The 16,069-nt window shown below is 34.2% G+C and overlaps 1 protein-coding gene across 1 annotated transcript; it reads right to left on the bottom strand.

Annotated features, from left to right (window-relative positions):
* Positions 1–1,008: 1,008 nt before the first annotated feature.
* On the bottom strand, positions 1,009–1,606 carry LOC127108258 (histone H3.2-like). The gene has a single exon (XM_051045697.1). It carries the CDS (start codon positions 1,523–1,525, stop codon positions 1,115–1,117), a length of 411 nt encoding a protein of 136 aa, XP_050901654.1. The 5' UTR covers positions 1,526–1,606; the 3' UTR covers positions 1,009–1,114.
* Positions 1,607–16,069: the final 14,463 nt, after the last annotated feature.

Raw genomic sequence — 16,069 nt, forward strand, 5'->3', positions numbered from 1 at the left:
CTTGGAGGTGAAACAATACCTCCTCTTGAGAAACAATTTATTATCGTCTCTTCTCGAGTGTCCTCTAGATATCACACCTAGGAAAGACCCCATACTTCATATCATTGGTTTTGATGTATTTTGCAGGTCTCCAATCTTCCCGCATGCTTCTTGGATGCTCCTTTTTTAAGAACATGGGTTGTATTTACAAAACGTATGTCAATAACATTTAGATTAATTAATTGTGATCCTATTTAAGGGTGTACAAAGTAGTTGGACTATGATACATTTCAGTTAGTTTTTACTTGCCCCGAGTTAATCTACTGAACTATTAATGTATAAGCACATGTTTGTTCTTGTAACTAACTTCTTGGAAATGGTGGCATATATATTGTTCTAGTGTGCTTCATATAGCTAAAAAAGGTGAACACGTCTCCTTCTTTATGTGACTAAAAAATGCGATAGTTTGCAAGGATGATGTGGAGGGTAGATTACATTATTGAGTATTGAACTTTCTCTGTAATGAGAAATAGATATACTCATGGTTCTAATTCTAATCGAAAACATGTCTATATAGTTCGTATTCACACTTGGTGTCAAAGATATTGGTGTTACTGTGAAGATGTCAAACTCAATAATCACCTTCCGTTAAACTCGGAAAGATACAGTATTAAGAAACTTGATTTAAAAGACTAATAAACATCCAATGTTAATAAATTTTACAGTGAATCACACTCTATTTCAGAACAAAGATTTACTGTAGTCAATCATACTCAAACTAACAAGTTTCAATTATCAAATATACCAACTTTATGCATAAAATTGAAGAACAATTTTCACTAACACAGTTTGGTTTTAATTTGGGTTTATCATTGTTAAAGCATTATCAGATCTAAAGAATTTCAGCCTAGATAAATAGGAATTACAAATATATGTAAGTATATTTTGAAGGAAAAAATGCATATAATATCAACTCAAACAAAATTATGAATCCAAAACATTCAAAATTAATATTATAAAACATGTTGATTCACTTTCGGAACAAACTCATACTAATAGATCGATGCACTGCTACATCAAGATTCTTAACAGATGAACCAAACCCTAATAGAGCGAAATTACATAAAATGAAAATCTAAGCCCTCTCGCCTCTGATTCTGCGAGCGAGTTGAATATCCTTAGGCATGATAGTGACTCTCTTCGCATGAATGGCACAAAGGTTGGTATCTTCGAACAAACCAACAAGATAGGCTTCAGCGGCTTCTTGAAGAGCAGAAACGGCACTGCTTTGGAATCGGAGATCCGTTTTGAAATCCTGAGCGATTTCTCTAACCAATCTTTGGAACGGAAGTTTCCTGATGAGAAGCTCTGTGCTCTTCTGATACTTCCTGATCTCTCTTAAAGCAACAGTTCCTGGACGAAATCTGTGAGGCTTCTTTACTCCTCCGGTCGCCGGAGCAGATTTGCGAGCAGCTTTGGTTGCTAGTTGTTTCCTTGGGGCTTTGCCTCCGGTGGATTTGCGAGCGGTTTGTTTGGTACGTGCCATTTCGATCGAGAGAGAAAGTGATGCGTATGTTTGATATTTGAGAATCGAGAAGTGATGAGAGCGTTGGAAGTGTTGGGTAATATATGGGAGTAGAAGAATGAGGGAAAAAGCGGGAAATGAAAGAAAAAAAATTAGAAAATTTAGGGAAATGATGATCGTTGATATAAGTAGATATCTACGGTTGTACGTCTCTACTGAATTGAGATTAGGATGGAGATCCGTGGCATCTGAAACTGACCAATAGAATTATTTCATTAATATTGTTTTTTATTTTTACTCAATCAAATGTTGTAATAACATACTGCACACTCTTTTCCAAAATGACTTAATTAACTATTAGTTCTGTATTTTGTAAGGGATTAATTAGTATGGACTCTTAATGTAAAAAGTTTTAATAATATTCTATTTAAAAATTTGAAATTAATATATTTTAGACAAAATTTTAAGTAACTTTTGAGTTAATAGTGGAAAATTGTCACTAATTTATTTTATATAATTCATGGTTTATACGAGGACACGTGTGTTAAGAGAACATTCAAATTTTAGAGGACCACAAACTATATCAAAGTTAAGAAGTGTTCAATAAAATTTAGTTTAATTCTTGACTAATACAATTACAATGGCAAATATGCAATTGAGTCAAACATTGTGATTGTTATAAATGTTACAAAATTATTTTATTTGAATTAAATAAAAGTCAAAGTGACGAATTGATGTATTTGTGAAATTTTTTATTCAAATAACTTGTATTTTTAACTTTATTTATAAAATAATTTAGATTTCAGAAAATCTCAATATATTCTATTTTTAAACAAATAAAAATTAGAATACAGATTCAATGTCAGATGAATTTGCGTCTCCATTGTAAAATTAAAGGGTAATGCAATTGAATTGGTGACTCTATCTAATCTAGCCAAATAATTGATTAAAAATATATCAAATCATTCAAATAATTAAATTAAAACAAAAAAAATTAAATTAAATTAATTAATTGAATTCAGATTGTTATACAAAACACTTTTTTTTTGGTAAAAAAGATGGTCAAATCTCAAAGAAGAAGAAAAAACACAATAACACTAATCTATGAAAGAAAACTCTTTTTACATCATCATCTATAAACCTCTTAATAAAAATTGGAGCACTACCTCATCATGGCATTCAATTCAATTAATTGGTGAATTTGTTTAATTAAGAAATGTTCATCTATATTCATTGATGTTCCACTCTCTAACATTTTAACAATAACCATAGAATCCACATTCAACTCTACATTTATCATCCCTAACTTCTTGGTGATTTTTAAGCCTTTAAATTCCTCATTATTCAATCCTTAATGCACTACAAATCCAAGGGATTTTGAGAAGTCACCATTGCATTGTCCTTGGTAATCCCTGATAATATCAACACATCCAACTATGTTGTTACTCTTACAAACCTCGTCCGTATTTAATTTAACCAACATACCTTAAAGAGGTTTGCAACCTATCATGTGAATTGACTTATCTCCACCAAAAACCACTTTATTTTATCATGTCATCCTCATACTACTTTAACATTTGTAGCACATAGAAACCCAGGTTCGACAATCTCTCATATGTATCATTGCATTCCTCTTTGTTACGCCACATCCACAAACTATGACACCCTAAGACCCAAAAACCACTCTAATCATATTTCCACTCACTTACAAATTGGAATTCAAACATAACCATTCCTCAAGCTCTTTATTAAAAAAATCATTAGCTATTCTAACAAGGACCTGGTTCATCCAAATTTGCATGGCTTTAGGGCAATCCCTAAATACATGCACGGTGCATCCACACACATTACCACATAAATTACAACCAGCACCTCTCATTCCTTTCTTACTTTTATTAATATTTGTAAACAACATGTTATGAACAAACAACCATATAAAGAATTTAAATCTTTTCGGAACCATTAACTTTCAAAATTTCCTCAAATACCATGTACATGTCTCGGATAGAATAACCATCATTCCAAGTACATGCCATGATGAACTCCTTCTTCATGTACTCTGAGCTTGGAGAAAAACACGATTTATTTTTCTAAACTAAAGTATCAGGCATCCATTGCAGCATCATCTTCCAATTCTAGTATCTTCTATGATAGACTAGATTACAAAGATTTTCGTTAATGATTTCTATAAGGATTTGCAGGTTGAGATATTTGATCTTTACTCTCGATTCTACGCATTAATCATTCAAAGCATCAATATCAGTTATGTCTCCTATGGTCCAACTTTCTGAAGACATAACTTATGTCATTGACATGACTATCTCTTTCTGTATTCTAGAGTCTAACCCTTAATGCACGCACTCAATCAAACTCGTGCACTTGTATTTGTCCCTCAAGACTTCACGCCATAACTCGTTTGAACCATTATTTAACTTCCAAAAGAGATTCATAATGTAAGCTTTATTCATAAGATCGAGTTATCTTAAGCTTATACCTCATGACTCTTTATGCTTGGTTATTGTATCCCAATGTATCGCATGATACTTTCTTTTCTCGACTATATCCCCCTATATGAATTTCCTCTGTTATCTGTTAATCTCATGAATACACGCTTTAGGTGGAGGTGGAATATTTGTCATCGTCAAATAAATATGAACTGCTTCTATAACACTTTTTGCCAAGTAACCAGACTTGCAAAAGAAAGATGGTTAGTTTTCCAACTAGATAGCTTTGGAAAAAGTTGTTCCATTATGTATTGATAATCTATTTTTCTGAGATTTTTTCCACTTATAGGAACATCAAAGTATTTTCTAAGTTGATTAGTTTCTCAAAAGTTTGATATTCGCCTTCATGTTCCGGGTTACAATTTTTGAAAACATCACACTAGTTTTTTATTTGCTTACTTTTTGGTCTGACGTGTTACAAAACTTCTTAAGAATATTCATAACACATGTCATTTGGCTCTCATTAACTTCACCAACCAATAAGAGGTCGTCCATAAAATTCATGTGAGAGATCAAATGACCATCTACGTTGCATAGGTACGGGTACGTACCCAATACCCGGTATGGGTACTGGTACGGAGTACGATATTTTTAGAAAAACTAAGGTACGGGTAAGTTAGTATAATTTTTTAAATACAATTATAAAAATAACAAATGAGTTATATTGTTTAAATAACAACAAAACATTAAAATTACAAAACAATTTGCTTTAAAAAGTTAATATTTGCGTAATAACATAAATAAATCACACTTAAAAAGTATCCATAAATCATGAAATCATGGATGAATATGAATATTTTCCTCTTCAATATCATTAAACAGAACGGTTTCTAGTTAAGATTTATCGAGAGAAAGACTAACAACTTCAAAAATATTATCTACATCAAATAGATCTCTTTCATCTCCGCCAATATTCCATATTTTTGTTGCTCCAACATTATAAACCTTAATATGAGAAGTGTTGATCAACAAAGTGTTGTCATAGTATGTAGATTATTGGAAAGATCGAGAAAAGAAAAGGAAAATATTGGTTAAAGTTTGAAGTTTTTATGATTGTCAAAGCAATGGTTAAAGCATTGGGATAATTTTTAGAAAAGCATTGGGTTGTATTATGATACATTGTTTCATCTTGACTTGGGAAATTTTTTGTCATGTATTTTGAATTATTTTAGTTTTCTTAAGTGAAGCACGGGTACACCGTACTCGCACGCATATGGTACACGGGTACACCGTTTTGACTACATGGTAATACTCTTTAAGTGTGATTTTCTTATGTTATTAAGCCTATCTTGATTCTTTTTGAGAAAATTGCTTTTAATTTTAATGTTTTATGTTATTTAAAAAATATAGTAATTCTTTCATGTTATTTTTTAACAATATATTTCTTTTACATTATTTTCATAATTATAATTTTAAAAAATTATAGTGACGTACTCGTACCTTAATTTTTCTAAAAGTGTTATATTTTGTACTTGTACCTGTACCGGGTACGCACCTGGACTTGTTTTGGGTAGGCACTCGAACCATTCTAACACATGCTTTCTTCTATGATTTGAGATAATTTGGTCGATTTTCCATATTTTTTTGGATAATTGAGTTTTATTTTGTATAATCTGATTGTTTTACTATGTGATTTTATTATGCATTTTGACCTTTCTTATAAATTTCAACATGTATTACTATATGAAAAATACAAACCAAATACACATAAATATTTTATTTCCCAATAAATCACAAAAATAATGATATGTTACGTTAGAATTTAAGATACATATGTGATCTGGCTATGTACAACTAACTTGAGATCTTGTATTCAGTGTCTCCTTCTTCACAAGATGACTTGATCTTTAATCAACATGTTACATATTCATATACGATGTTTCAAAATGCAATAAAACTTAAGTGATCATCTAATAACATAATTCAATCATAAGCTCAACTTGAAAATTTAGCATTGTAATCGAAATTGATATTGGAAATCAACAAAAGTTTTCATTTAACTCTTTAACATTTTGCTATTAAACCAAAAAACCCAAAATAAAATTTAACTCCAATACTAAATTTAGCATTGTAACAAAAATTGAACATTTTTAATGCATCTCTTAGGGAGGTGGTAAAAGAGAAAAATAGATGGATGAAATTTGGAATGGTTAAACTCCCCCTCACATGACTATAAAGTATATGTTACTCCCCCTAAGAGTATACTTCCCCCATTTATCATAATAAAAAAAGGCGGATAAAGATGCTAGACGAAATTGTAAATATGCAAGCACATAGTTCATATAGATAAAATCTATTTTACTAAGGAAGGTAAAAGAATCACTTCATCAGTACTAGAATTAAAATTACATAAAGCACACAAACGCGAGAATTGAAATGATTATAGAATGCAGGAAATTATACATTACCTAAAGGCTAAAAAATTAATGCACAAAAGTGAGATTACTATTTCGTATCCTTATCAACACCAGTGAATATTCATGGAGGTGGATGCCTTAAGTATTGGGCAAAGTGAAAGGTAAAGAAGTTGATTTTCTCATTAGTCTGCTTTAGTCTCTTGATGATGTCCTCAAGTAGATCTTCAATTGAGGGTGTTTCAGGGACATTACAGTTATAATCTTCTAGACTTATATGACTTTCTTGATCTTATTGTTTCACGCTTCTTGTCTTTCCGCCGGGAGACCTTTGAATCATTTTCCCGTTAACAATTGTGTATTGTAACACCCTAAATTTGACTAAATTATTTAATTTAATCATTTGGATTTGTTTTATTTAATTATTTGATGTTGGTGTGAATTAAAATAAATTATATATTTATATGTTGTTAGGGTATGACAATAATAGCAAGGTGTAGTGATAAGGTAGAATAAATTAGAAAAAAAAATAGATTAATTGGAATTTTAATTATTATTGGAAATAAAATAATAAAATTGGTGAAATAAGAGTTTTTGGTCATTTATATGAATTGGGGGAAATATGAGGTGAGAGGAGGAAACATGAGAATAAGTTGGCAAAAACTAGAATTTTGAGAAAATAGTTAGAAACCTTATAAATTCTAAGAGTTGGGAGGAAGCTAGGTTTTAGAGAACCGTTTGAAAGTACGTGAAAACAAGAGGCAGAGAAGAACATGGGCTTTTGGGAAGGGGAGCTAGGATTGGGAAGAGAAATTCATAAAAGTTTTTCAATTCATCATCATTGTTTGAAATATAAGGTACCAGGGAGAAAGGGCCATCAACATGTGTGTGTTGCATGATGGGGGTAGAGAAGAGACATCATTGCTCTTATCAAGGTTTCTAGATTTTCTTTTGGTGAATTGTTGTATGATAAAATTCTAGAACTTGTTGGTTGATCTTGTGGTTATATTTGTTGTTATGACTGAACCTCTGTTTGAATCGTCATGATCATGTATCTATATTTTTCTACCATTGAAGAATGCTTGAGTGTATTCATGATAATGATGAACTTTGTTGTTAAATTGCTGATGAAATTGTTATGGATTGTGATGAAATAAGTGTTTTATATGTTGATGATCATGATAATATTTTTTACTGTTAAAAATCATGTTTGGGTCTATTAAATTTTTATGAATTGATTACGTGGAAAATATGGTTTATAGGCAAAATTAACTCAAACCAATTGATTGGGCTAGGGGAACGCTAACTTAGGTCCTTTCGAAAAATTGAAAAAAAAATAAAGGAACAATCAATTGGTTGGAATGTGTAATCGATTGGTCCATTAAAATTTCGACGAAAAACAACCGAATGAGTATGTCTTTTTAATGCACGTGCTAAAACCTAATGTAAGGACAAGATTTTGATTCTGCAATGTATCCCTAAGTTTTGATGATAACAAAGAATGAAACAATTTAGTACCCTAATATTTTTCTTAAGTGTGCAGGTTTCTAAGTTAAAATGACTCTGAGGAAAACGAAGATCTGACATCCGCACCAGTCCAGAAATGCTGAACAAGCATAGAGAAATCAGATCTGGCTCCAAATAGAATGCATCTAAGGAGAAATTCCTGAAGAAACTAACACTGAAGTTCAACTCTAATATTGAAGACTATTCTAGAGAATATATGAAGTCTGCAAGAATATTTAAACTCTACAAAAAAATGTATGAAGACTGGAAGAGATATCTGGACTCTGCTCAAATACTTTGATCTTGCTTACTCTGATTCACGCTCAACACTCTATCTGACATCACCGGATCAGAAACTTACTCAGGAAGCATTCTAAGTGTAGCATAATTTTTTTTATGGAAACTATGGATTATGTCCTAAGACTGCTATGGAAAGGATAAGAAGTCTTCTAAAAAAGTGGTGACCTATGGTTACTGCTATGAAGTTATCCAAGGATCTGAACAACATAAGTCTTGAAGAACTTATCGACTCCCTCTGAAGTCATGAAATAGAGCTAGAAGAAGATGAACCTAAGAAGAAAAGCAAATATGTTGCTCTAAAGTATAGATCAAAAAGAAGAAAGCCAGAAAGAAACAAAGTCTTTCAAGCTGAAGAGGAAGAAGATGATGACTTTGAGAATGAAAATTCTTATGATGAATAAGAATTATCTCTTTTTTCCAGAAGAATCAAACAACTATGGAGAAAAAGATAAAACAACTTCAGAAGGCCTAGACAGAAGGGATAACATCCAGATTCAACCTCCAGAGGCAGACCCAACAAGGAAGTAACGTGTTATGAATGCAAAGAGCATGTACACTACATAAATAAATGTCCAAAGATAAAGAAGGATAGCTCTAGAAAGTAAATCTTCAAGAAGAACTCTTTCAAATCAAATAATAAAGGACTCATGTCAACATGGGACGACTTTGAATCTGAAGCTTCAAAATCTGATTCTGAAGAGAGGCAAGCAAATGTAGCATTCATGGCCACTACCTATGAAAGTCCATCTGAAAGAGAGTCTGACTATGAATAGCATCTTGTGCAACAAACTTAAAACACCAATCATAGTACCTGGACTCTGGATGCTCGTGACACATGACAGGAAGAAAGCATATGTTCCAAAACCCGGAACTTAAAGATGTTGGTTTCGTAGGCTTTGGAGGAAATCAAAAAGGGAGAATCATAGGATCTGGAATAGTTGGTAATGGATCTCTTCCCTCTATTTCTGATGTCCTTTATGTTGAGGGATTAATGCATAACTTGTTATCCATAAGTCAATTAAGTGATAATGGTTATGATATAATCTTTAATCAAAAAACGTGCAAAGTTGTTAATCAGAAAAATGGCACAGTCTTTTTCACTGGAAAGAGGAAAACAACATTTATAAAATAAAACTTTCAGATTTGAAAAATCAAAACATAAAATGTTTGATGTCTGTAAATGAAGAGCAATGGGTGTGGCATAGACGTTTGGAGTCACATTAGCTTGATGAGGATTTCTCAGTTAAATAAACTCGAGTTAGTCAGAGGCCTACCTAAGTTGAGGTTTTCTTCATATGCTCTTTGTGAAGCATGTCAGAAAGGTAAATTTTCTAAAACCACTTTCAAAACCAAAAATGTTGTTTCTACCTCCAGGCCTCTGGAACTTCTACACATTGATCGTTTTGGACCTGTTAAAACAACGTTAGTCAATGGTAAGAAGTATGGACTTGTCATTGTTGTTGATTATAGTCATCGGACATGGGTAAAATTGTTAAGGCACAAGAATGAGTCACATTCCGTGTTCACCATTTTCTGTTCAAAAATGCAAAATGAATTTGACTTTAAAACCATCAGAGTTAGAAGTGATCATGGTGGCGAATTTGAAAACAAACTTTTTGAAGAACTTTTTGACTCTAATGGAATATCCCATGATTTATCATGTCCTAGAACTCCACAACAAAATGGAGTTGTAGAAGGGAAGAATAGGACTCTCCAAAAAATGGCCAGAACCATGATCAATGAAACTAATGTAGCTAAGCACTTCTGGGTAGAAGCTATGAATACAACATATTACATTCATAATAGAATCTCTATCATACCTATTCTAGAAAAGACTCCTTATGAAATGTGCAAGGGAAGAAAACCCAACATTGCTTATTTTCATCCTTTTGGATGCTATTGTTTTATTTTGAACACTAAAGACAACTTGAACAAATTTGACTCTAAGGCACAAAAGTGTATTATGTTGGGATACTCAGAACGTTCTAAAGGATATAAAGTATACAATACAAAAACACAAATTATGGAAGAATCAATTCATGTCAGATTTCATGATAAGCTTGACTTTGATAAGTCAAAGCTAGTTGAGAAATTTGCAGATCTGGAGATTGTAGCGGTAAATTCATGACCATTAAGCTATGGATAAACTTAACGTCAATAAAACCAGAGTCGCCACCGCGCTTTTATTGTTTCCAAGGGAAAAGGGAAAAGTACGAACAAAACCCAAAGATAAGAAGTTTTCAAATCAAAACTAGTAAAATGCCAGAGATTACAGGTAAGGGGGTTGGTTACACAGAGGGAAGGTGTTAGCACCCAAAGTGTCCTAGGTACTCCTAGGGTGCCATTTTTTGTATGTACATGTGTTTTGGTATAAAATGATATTCGCAATAAATAGAGTGTGGGGATAAGAAAAAAATTCATTAATTATATTTTTGTGTTTGACAAGACCTTCGGACTTGTGCCTACGTACCAACATAAAATGAGGGATCAAAACCTCGTAGTTTGTGGTAAAAATTTCAAAGTGAATGAGTTGCTTTTAACAAAATTTTAGTTTAACAAAGGCACAAAAGGCCTAAAAGAGTTTGAATGAGTGTTAGTTCTTTTTGTCTTTTGAAATTTTAAGTCAATATGATTAGATTCATTTACAGATTTGATTAAGAAAAAGAGTTTGAAAATGCAATGTCATAAGGCCAAAGTTTCTAATTTGCAATAAAGACTCTAAGTTTGGAAATCACAAGCAAATAAGTTTTTAAAAGGAGGGATAGATTTGAAATTAAAGAAGTGGGAGAAGATGAAGAGACTATCCTAAGCAAAAATTTAAAAGTTAAGAGTTGAAAAGATCTGACCAATTGGATGCAATCCAATAGACAAGAATGTCATATAGAAACCCAATTTTCCCTTGGACTTTAGAATCAAGCAATATCAATACACAAATAGCAAGGTGAAATTCTAGTTAACAGACTATCGATGTCACACAGGATGTTATGACATCCGATTCTGCGCAGACATGAATGTAAACAATAAATGTAAGTGCAGTAAATAACACAAGGAATTATTTACCCAGTTCGGTGTCACACGCACCTACGTCTGGGGGCTACCAAGCCAGGGAGGAAATCCACTATTAGTAGTATTAATTCAAACCTTAAACCAACTGTTTAATCCTATCACTTAATATCTACCCAATGCAATTTCAATCTTACACTAAGATCAGAGTTCCTACTCACTCCCCCTCAATCACCTCAGTGATTACAACCTTTAATTAAGTTTAAAGATAATGGTGAAGTCACACTTCAAACAACTCTTGATTGTGCTTAACAACTTTAATCAAGATACACAGCACCCACACTTAAAAGCTTAGAGTGACACAACACTTACAACTCAATGAACACCTTAGTCCAATGCAATCATCTAGGTGATAATTGCTTGGCTCACAAGATAAACCTAATACAAGACACAAACAAAAATACAGCAGTGAAGTATGATGGAACAATAAAATCTTCACGCCTAAAACCCCTGAGTTCTGAAAGAAGGATTTCCATCCTTTTATATTGTAGCACTTGGGCCTTGTACTTGTATTTCCTAAAATTAAGGTTAAGCAAGTTAACCTAATTTCCACATATTAGGGTACTAACAAATAGGCTATTTGTTAGGTTCATTAATTGTAGCTCAGTTGTTAGTTTCCTGGATTTTAGCTCAGCTGTTGGACTCCTGAAGAATAGCCTGAGAAAAATACTGAAATAGAAAAACTAACCATCCTACACTTTAGCATATGCTGTCAAGAATGAATGTCACAACATTCCGTTTGATGTCCAGAACATATACCATATGCTAAGTCTGTTATTTTCCTGAAAACAGAATGTGCTAAATGTTGTACTGTAAAAGACCAATCAGTCTATACTTCAGTATCAACTTACAGTAATAAATGTCAAAATATCCAGTTTGACATTTTCACAATGGGCCTTATGCCAGGTCTGTTATCCTCCTGAAGAACAGACTGAAATAAATACTGAACTGAAGCAGAAAAACCAACCTGCCTATTATTCAGTATATGCTATCACTGATGAATGTCATAACATCCAGTTTGACATTCAAACAGTAGGCCTTATGCCAGGTCTGTTATTCCCTTGATAAACAGACTAAAATAAATACTGAGTTATAACAGATAACCAACTATTCTATGCCTCAGTATCTACTGACAGGGATGAATGTCACAACATTTAGTTTGACATTCAGTAAATCTTGTATTAGCTAAACCTGCAGCATACTACTCAAGTATGTCATGACATCAATCAAGACATCAGAGTACAGTTAGATGTTCTAACACAAAATGCAGCCAATCAAACATCTCCAAAGCATGTCATGACATCAGTCAAGACATTATAGTCCAGTTAGTGTTTTACCATAAAATGCAGCCAATCAAACATCTACAAACTCCCCCTTTGGCAAATTTTTGGCTAAAACAACTTGGCATCACAACAGAGTTCACAACAGCGGAAAAACACACATCTAGCAGGGAAATTTACCTAGCTAATACACTCAGAGCAGCAACACACTCAACACACATAGAAGTTAAATAAAACTTCTAACAACAGCACACATACAGAATGCACACATCAACACACTCACACTCATTGAACCTCAAGCTGCAGCACAACCTCTGGATTAGAGGATCTTCAATATCAAATTTGTTGTCATGGGGAACAGGTGTTATTACTCCCCCTTTTTGTCAAAAATGTTGCCAAAGCAAAATGATAGACCACAATAAAACAAAATTACACAGACTTGTCAGAAACCCAATCTTGATCTTGCTTCTCAGCCTTGATCAAGACAACATCCACTTGATCTTGCTTCATAGCTTTGATCAAGTAGAGACACACTCTGTCTTCACAACAGGCATATCAGATGCCATGACTGTGTGTATGACATCTTGAACCACCCCTGCATGAACTTCAGCAGGTACATAAGATGTCTCATGTTGGGATATCCCCTTAACATCTTGTTAACACACTTGCAGCAAGTGAAATAGCTATGATTTGTTGACCAATCAGAGCGCACTTTCAATTGTTTAATAATTAGAAATATTAAACAATACATTCCAAACATCATTGGTTGCTATAAATCCTCAGAAAGGCATATTCCCAATCCGCCCCTTAAATTTTCAAACTGAGTAGCATCCAAAGCCTTTGTGAATATGTCAGCAAGTTGTAGTTCAGTGGCTACATGTTCCAAGATAATCACTTTGTCTTCCACCAGATCTTTGATGAAGTGATGTCTAATGTCAATATGTTTGGTCCTACTGTGTTGGATGGGATTCTTGGAAATATTGATGGCACTGAGATTGTCACAGAACAAGGTCATGACATTCTGAGAGACATTGTACTCAGTCAGCATCTGTTTCATCCACACCAGTTGGGAACAACTGCTTCCAGCTGCTATGTACTCAGCCTCTACAGTGGACAGTGATACACAGTTCTGTTTCTTGCTGAACCATGATATGAGATTGTTTCCTAAGAAGAAACATCCTCCTAATGTGCTTTTTCTGTCATCAGCACTCCCAGCCCAATCATCATCACAATACCCAGATAACACAAGCTCAGAGCCATGAAAGTATAGCATACCATAGTCATAAGTCCCATTGACATACTTGAGAATCCTCTTGACTTGATTTAAGTGGCTCACTTTGGGTTCTGCTTGGTATCTAGCACACACACCAACTGCATAGGAAATATTAGGTCTACTGGCAGTTAGATATAGTAGACTACCTATCATGCTTCTATACAAGCATTGATCAACACTGGGACCTCCTTCATCTTTGGTTAATTTTAAGTGAGTAGGTGCAGGAGTTCTTTTGTGCCTAGCATTATCCATACCAAACTTCTTAACTATGTTTTTGGCATATTTGCTCTAGGAGAGAAACATAGAATCCTCCATTTGGTTAACTTGCATTCCAAGAAAATAACTCAATTCCCCAACCAGACTCATTTCAAACTCAGATTGCATCTAGTGAACAAAATGTTTCACTATTTGCTCTGACATTCCACCAAAGACAATATCATCCACATAAATTTGGGCAATCATGATTTTTCCATCTTCATCCTTCACAAACAAGGTCTTATCTATCCCTCCTTTTCTGTACTCATGAGAGGTCAGAAATTCAGTCAACCTTTCATACCAAGCTCTAGGATCTTGCTTCAACCCATACAAAGCTTTCCTCAACTTGTACACATGTTTAGGCAGGTTAGGATCACAGAACCCTTTAGGTGGTTCCACATAGACTTCTTCATTCAAGTAGACATTTAAAAAGGCACTCTTCACATCCATTTGGAACAATTTGAACTTCAGAATGCAGGCCACACCTAACAACAATCTTATTGACTCAAGTCTTGCAACAGGTGCAAACGTCTCATCAAAATCAACCCCTTCAACTTGAGTATACCCTTGTGCCACTAGTCTTGCTTTATTCCTAGTGATTACTCCTTTCTCATCAGACTTGTTCTTGTAAATCCACTTGGTACCAATGATGTTAGTCCCTTCAGGTCATGGAACTAACTCCCATACTTCATTCCTTTTAAACTGCTCCAGTTCATCTTGCATGGCATTGATCCAATATTCATCAATCAGGGCTTCTTTCACATTTTTTGGTTCAACCTTGGATACAAAACAGGAATTTGAGCTATTCTCCCTTGATCTGGTAGTCACACCACTATTGGGATCCCCTATGATAAGATCCTTAGGGTGGTCTTTCTGAATTCTGATAGAAGGCACTTTGTTGGATGCATCTACCTCACATTCAGGAGGAGTTTCCTGTACCTCTTCAGACTTGACTAGTATGTCTGTTGAAGTATCAAGGAATGTTCCAACATCCTCTATGACATTGACTCCTTCCTCTTTATCATCCACAATAACATTTATGGATTCCATCAGGACATTGGTCCTGGAGTTGAACACTCTGTAGGCTCTGCTGTTAGTTGAGTATCCTAGGAATATACCCTCATCACTTTTGGGGTCCATTTTCCTTCTCTGTTCACGATCTGTAAGAATGTAACATTTGCTTCCAAAGATATGAAAGTACTTCACAATAGGTTTTCTGCCTTTCCATATTTCATACAGAGTGGAAGAGGTTCCTTTTCTCAAGGTAACTCTATTGTGAACATAGCAAGCTGTATTCATAGCTTCGGCCCAAAAGTGCATAGGAAGCTTCTTTGCATAAATCATAGCCCTGGCAGATTCTTGAATAGTTCTGTTTTTCCTTTCAACTATCCCATTTTACTGAGGAGTTATAGGAGAGGAAAACTCATGACTTATCCCTTCAGATGCGCAGAACTCATCAAACTTGGAGTTTTTAAACTCCGTCCCATGGTCACTCCTAATTCGGACAACACAACTATCCCTTTCCCTTTGAAGTCTGATGCGCAGATCTTTGAAGACATCAAATGCATCAGATTTTTCTCTGATGAAGCTTATCCAAGTGTATATGGAATGGTCATCAACAACTACATAGGCATATCTCTTACCACCCAGACTTTCAACCTGCATAGGTCCCATTAAGTCCATGTGCAAAAGTTCTAGAGTTTTGGATGTTGTAGGATGTCCCAGCTTACGATGTGACATCTTGGTTTGCTTGCCAACCTGGCATTCTCCACACACTCTTCCTTCATCAATAAGCAGCTTTGGGATTCCTCTAACTGCTTCCTTGGATATGATCTTTTTCATACCCCTTAAATGAAGATGACCAAGACGTCTATGCCACAGCTTCACCTCCTGTTCTTCCTTGGCTGAGGAGAAAATTGTGGAGTAGTTTGAGACTTTAGGTTCCCAGAGATAGCAGTTATCTTTGGATCTGGCTCCTCTCATAACTTCCTGATTATCTCCATTCGTCACAACACATAGCTCCTTAGTGA

The sequence above is a fragment of the Lathyrus oleraceus genome, chromosome 7 (genome assembly GCF_024323335.1).
Source record: "Lathyrus oleraceus cultivar Zhongwan6 chromosome 7, CAAS_Psat_ZW6_1.0, whole genome shotgun sequence".
NCBI lineage: Eukaryota > Viridiplantae > Streptophyta > Magnoliopsida > Fabales > Fabaceae > Lathyrus > Lathyrus oleraceus.

Coding starts and splice junctions, on each gene's coding strand:
- LOC127108258 (XM_051045697.1), bottom strand. CDS start 1,525: ATGGCACGTACCAAACAAACCGCTCGCAAATCCACCGGAGGCAAAGCC.